The sequence below is a fragment of the Nicotiana tomentosiformis genome, chromosome 10 (genome assembly GCF_000390325.3).
Source record: "Nicotiana tomentosiformis chromosome 10, ASM39032v3, whole genome shotgun sequence".
Taxonomy (NCBI): Eukaryota; Viridiplantae; Streptophyta; class Magnoliopsida; order Solanales; family Solanaceae; genus Nicotiana; species Nicotiana tomentosiformis.
This window is the reverse complement of record NC_090821.1, coordinates 52467321-52473362: the sequence shown is the minus strand read 5'-3', so window position 1 is coordinate 52473362 and position 6042 is coordinate 52467321. Positions and strand designations below refer to the sequence as shown.

General features: G+C 38.8%; 1 protein-coding gene across 1 annotated transcript; it reads left to right on the top strand.

The window, feature by feature from the left end:
* Positions 1 to 4283: 4283 nt before the first annotated feature.
* LOC104098778 (wall-associated receptor kinase 4-like) lies at positions 4284 to 5640 on the top strand. The gene is made up of 2 exons (XM_009605601.4): positions 4284 to 5240; positions 5346 to 5640. The coding sequence occupies exons 1-2, from the start codon at positions 4400 to 4402 to the stop codon at positions 5396 to 5398; spliced, it is 894 nt and encodes a 297-aa protein (XP_009603896.1). The 5' UTR covers positions 4284 to 4399; the 3' UTR covers positions 5399 to 5640.
* The last annotated feature ends 402 nt before the right edge of the window (positions 5641 to 6042 follow it).

The following is a 6042-nucleotide window of genomic DNA, read 5'->3' as shown; positions in this document are numbered from 1 at the left end:
TTGTGTCCGTCCTCCATGAGGATTTTATGCATGTAGAAAGCTGGACTAATGCCTTTAATGTCAGACATTGTCCACCCAATTGCTCGTTTGTGCTCACGTAGTACCCTCAATAGCTTTTCTTCCTGCAATTTAGACAAGTGAGAAGAAACAATAACAGGTAAATTGTCAGAACTACCCAAATAAGCATATTGAAGGAGAGGGGGTAGGGGTTTAAGCTCTAATTTTGGAGCTTCTTCAATTGACGGCTTTGGAGGTGGACCACTTGGCCTATTTAGGGGCTCAAACGGGTGTATTCCTTGCATGTAAGCACATGATGCATCTAGGATATGCATCATCTCCTCAACCTCATCATCAATCATCAAGCTATCAAACAACATGAGTGTTTTTTCTAGAGAGTCGTCTAGATATACACTCGTGTCAAGAAGTTGCTCATCCACCTCCACAACAGATATCATAGAGAGCTCCTCATATTGGCGGGGAAGTTGGATTGCTTTGTAGACATTAAAGACTTCTTCCTCGTTGTCCACCCTCATAATAATTTTCCCCTTTCTCACTTTAATTATTGCATCACCAGTAGCCAAGAGAGGTCGTCCCAATATGATTGGAACTTGTTCATCAGCCTCAAAATCTAGAATAATGAAGTCAGCTGGTAAGATAAATTTCCCAATTTGCAGCAGCACATCTTCAATCACTCCTTCAGGGTAGGCTATGGACCTATCAGCTAATTGCAACATCACAGTGGTTGGTCTTGGAGCTCCCAGACCCAATTGCTTAAACAAGGACAATGGCATCAGATTTATGCTCGCCCCCAAATCACAAAGAGCACGACCCACATCAATATTACCGATTCGCACTGGAATAGTGAAGCTTCCAGGATCCTTAAGCTTATGAGGAAGCTTGTTTTGGACCCTTGAAGTGCACTCCTCAGTAAGTGCAACTGTCTCGAACTCAGTCAATTTCCTCTTGTGAGCCACTATATCTTTTATATACTTAGCATACTTTGGAATTTCATGAAGTACATCCACCAATGGAATATTTAATTGAACCTGACTCAACGTAGAGAGAAATTTGTTGAACATGCGATCGTCATTCTTTTTCTGCAATCTCTGGGGGAAAGGTGGTGGTGGCTTTGCAGCCTTCACTGGCTCTGAACTTGCATCATTTTTCTTTGACTCGTGTATTGCCTTAGGGACAGCTCCCCCTCAGGTATAGGTTTGTCCTTTCTCTTCTTTGGCACTTCCTCTAGTTCCCTCCCATTTCTGAGTGTAACTGCATTAGCTTGAGGGTTCTTCTCTGTATCATTGGTAAGAGAGCCTATAGGTCTAGTATTTTGATTTGCTGCTAACTGCCCCATTTGCCTCTCAAGATTTCTGAAATCGGTCCTGAGCTGTTGATTGTCAAGTGACAACGTTTTTAGCAAGTCATTTGTACTCTCTTCTGTTTGTTGGGGTGGCTTCTGAGGCTGATTGAAATTTCCTTGAGGCCTATATCGATTATGATTCTGTTGATTTCCTCCCCATGAGAAATTAGGATGATTCCTCCAATTTGGATTGTAAGTGTTCCCATATTATGCATGCTGATTCATCAGACCTCTATTTTGTTGCCCCACATAGTATATAGATTCAGGATTCGTGGGGCACATGTCACTCATATGACTGTCACCACATAGTTCGCAGCAAATAGACATTTGTTGTACATGTTGCATCTGTTGTGTTTGTTGCATTGTCATTCTGTTCATCTGATTTGCCAGCTTTGCAATATCTGCTCTCATGGCTGAGAAGTCATCAAGCTCAATCACCCCGACTGCCTTATGTTTTATTGCTCTTCTTGTGTCCCCATATCCTTGCCAATTATGGTCATTAGCAGTGAAGTTATTTAGCAAGAGTTGTATTTCACTATACGGCCTCGCCATGCAACTACCCCCACAAGCTGAATCAAGATTCATCTTTGATGCCTCGTCTAGCCCATCAACAAAAGTGTGACCCAATACCTCATCAGTCTGACAATGATGCGGGCAGTCTCTGAGTAGCTTTTTGTATCTTTCCCAAGCTTGATGAAGTGTCTCGCCATCCCATTGTTGGAATCCAAGAATTTGGCTCCTCAGCGATTTTGTCTTCTTAGTAGGGAAAAACTTGATTAGGAATTTCCTTGCTAAATCATCCCAAGTGTGGATTGAGTTCGCGGGCTCCTTTTGCAACCATTCCTTAGCTTCCCCCAACAATGAAAAGGAAATAGTGTCAGCCTGACATAGTCCTTGGAAACGTTCGGATAATTGTAAGTGTCCGTAATTTCCAAGAAGTTCTGAATATGCCTCTGCGGGTCTTCATGAGATAGACCCACATATTGCCCCGTGGACTGAATCAGCTGTACCATGTACTGTTTGAGTTCAAAATGCCCCGTGATATCAGGCTTCACGATAGCCTGAGTCATATTAGCAAGATTGGGCCTTGCGGCTTCTATCACCGGACGCTCTTCATTACCTGCCATCTCTATTGGTTGTGGTTGAACTGCGATGTCCAACTCTCTTTCTATTCTCGTTCTAGCTTCGACTTCCCTCCTCACTCTATGAAGTGTTCGTTCAATTTTTGGATCAAAAGGAAGGAGGTTGTTTGCACTTCTACTCCTCCACATTTAAGAGAAGATCCTGCGTTAACACAAACAAGGCAAACTGAAAATTAAAACTTGAACAAATAAGTAATAAAAGCTTAACTCAGTCAAATAGCTAATTTCTAGGTCCCCGGCAACGGCGCCAAAAACTTGTTGCGACCAAACACACTCACGCAAGTATATATGGTCGTCAAGTAATATAGTAATGAGTAGAGTATCGTTCCCACGAAGACTTATGATTAACTTTTGACTAACTCAAACTCAAATAACTTATCGATTCAAGCGATTTCTCACAAAATAGATAATTTTCTAATTTACTACCTAAAAACTATCAAGTAATGAAATACTAAAGATCAACCACAACACTTAAATGATTTCGAATAACAATCAATAGGAGATAATATTCCAGGGTCACGGGTTATCTAACAATCATGTTGCATTCTTAGCTTAAAATAACTAATTGATTTATCTGGATTGTTGATTGACAGAGTTGATATTACTCATAAGAATCTGTCGAGTTCTTACTTGCCTATTCAAGCTAACTTAATGCCTATATGTCTATGGAATTAAGATTAACAAGAATGTATTTACACTTCCTGTATTTCAACCGAGCAAGACAATTAGGTATATTTCTATCCTAATTGCGAATCCGTTCCCCGATGTCCGAGTTCAAGAACTTGCTCTATTTAATTCTATATGCAATCTAGAATTCCCACTTTCGAGTTCATCTCTATATTCGTAGATAGTAATTCACTGTTAGCTACTCAGCAAATTAATTAAAAACAGAATTAAATAAACAACCCAATATGATAAAATCAACTTTGTCAAATTAAACTTCAAACATCAACATTCATGTATCGCCCATGACCCTAGAATAATAGAGTTCTTAGCCACTAATGTTCATGCAATCATCAAATAATTCACAAGAGTACATAAGAATCAATAAAAGAAGGAAAAATAAGAACTCAAGATGAATTCTGTGGTTCTCCAGCTTTGTCGTATTTTTTTCCCCCTTCCCAATATGTTAGATGCCCTAAAAGAGGCGTTTTTGGCCCCAGCTTTGTCGTATTTTTTTTTCCCTTCCCAATATGTTAGATGCCCTAAAAGAGGCATTTTTGGCTTATATATTGCGTACAAAAGTCGTGGGCCAAAGTTCTCCTATTCCTAATCCGACTCAGCTTCAGGGATTGATGCTGGGGTGGATGCGTCGCATCCACCTCGTCCTCCACTTCTCAGCTTCGCATGCTAGGGTGGATGCGAAGCATCCACCCTTTGTTCCTCCATCTCAGCTTTGCCCAGGTGCGGATGCTAAAGCGGATGCTATGGGCCGACTTCACTGCTAAGGGTGTACAAAATCTGATTTTTTTTCTAGATTGGATGCGACGCATCCAACCCCTCTTCCTCTAGCTAGAGCACCTTTTCTTCATATTTTTGCACTCCAAACACCTTAAATCATCACACACAACTCAATTAGTCATAAAATCAATAATTAAACCATGTTGAGCATTTTAAAGATCAAATAGCATCAAAAAGTGGTTAAAACATGAGTAAAGTAATATCAACACGTATCGAAATATGCCCAACATCAGTTAATTTCCGGTAGACCCTTGGCATGCATTTTGTGCGCAACTAAGTTCAACAAAAGTTGCAAAAGAAGGAATAACCCCCATAAAATATAAGCACTTCTCATTACGAAAAGACAAGGTTTTAGACCTCTGACTAATTTATATACCACTACTCTTCCACATTTTTCTTCCTCCCTATCTATCTGTATTTTCATAGTCAACCAAACATGAATTTCAAGAAATCTTCAATCTTCATCTCTTGCATTGTATTCATATTTCTTCCTACACTAATCACATCACAAACTTGCCAAAAATCATGTGGCAATATACCAATCAAATACCCTTTTGGCACTGGCCCTGGATGTGGCGATCCGCGGTTTCAGCCTTATGTTATCTGCAACAACCAACAACTGAGCTTCAAGACTCACACCGGATGCTATCCGGTTACTTCAATAGATTACAATAACCAAGTCTTGTACATTAATGATCCTTCTATGTCAACTTGTGCTTGTACACAGCCAAGTAAAGGCTTTAGTTTAGATGGAAATGCACCTTTTAGCTTTAATGATGATACAGTATTTGCTTTACTTGATTGTGCAACAGATTCTTCACCAATTTACAAATTCAATGGAAATGGAGGGGTTAATTCAACTTTCCCTATGTGTGATTCTCAGGGTGCAACTGTTTGTAGTCTTTTGTATTCTTGTCAAGCTATTAGTAGACTTAATCTTCCAATTTCCACTTGTTGTGTTTACACACCGGTTGATCTTGGACCGGCTTTTGAGATGGATTTGGAGAAGTTGCATTGCTCATCTTACTCAGCTCTATATGGTCAAGAATTGAATCCACAGGCCTGGAAATATGGTGTGGGATTGAAATACAAGTTTAATTTCAATAATGATTATCCTGATATGTGTGAGAGTTGTGAGAAGAGTAATGGAGTTTGTGGATATGGTGGACCTTATAATTCATTTCTTTGTAATTGTCCTAGTGGATTCAACACGTCCAATGATTGTTTCCTCGGATCATCTTGGAGTAACAGTTTCACAACTGTCCCATGGCAAACTGGTACAAGAATTAATTGTCAACTTTTTCTGGTGTTTTAATCTTATTTTTTGGTTCTCATGTCTTACAAGTGCTATCTTTTTTCTTTCTTTTTTTTTTAATTTGCAGAGTTTTTGTTGATTAACGCGTTGGGATGGTTCATGATTTTGGCCTTAATGTAGACTGCAATGATCTAGCATAAATGAAACTGATTCAAGGAAATTTGATCAGAAATCTTGTTGCTTAATGTTTAATTGATTTTATGGAGAATCCATAATCTTCCCTTGGTTTGTTGTAAAATGTGAAATAGAAATGAAATAATGCTCAAGAAAAATAGGGAGGTCTATGGAAAGGGTGGATTTTTCTTATTGGTCATTTTGTAAATGTTCTTTATTACATTATGCAAAGATGATCTTTTAATTTCTTTAGCTTGTGTCCTTGTATTAGGCTCTGAATTATTGTTTTCTTTGTTCCTCCATTTAGCTCATTAAAAGGCCATATAACTCTTATTCTCCGATAGAATAGAACGTTAACCATTAAGGGGTATCATTGAGCTCATCGGCATAATTCAATATGAGATAATATAATAACTTATCCACACTTCGTGCTTATACCAATTAATAATAATGTGTCTTCACACGCTCTGCCATTAAATCAAATCATAGTTAATTACAATATATATTCTCACAATTAAGTAAAGTATTTATGAGATGTAGCATTTTTTACCGTTACAAAGGAAATTTCAAGTACCTTGGGTCAATTATCCACGGGATGGGGAGATAGATGAGGATGTCAGTATAGGAGTGAGGTTGATGAAATTGAGGTT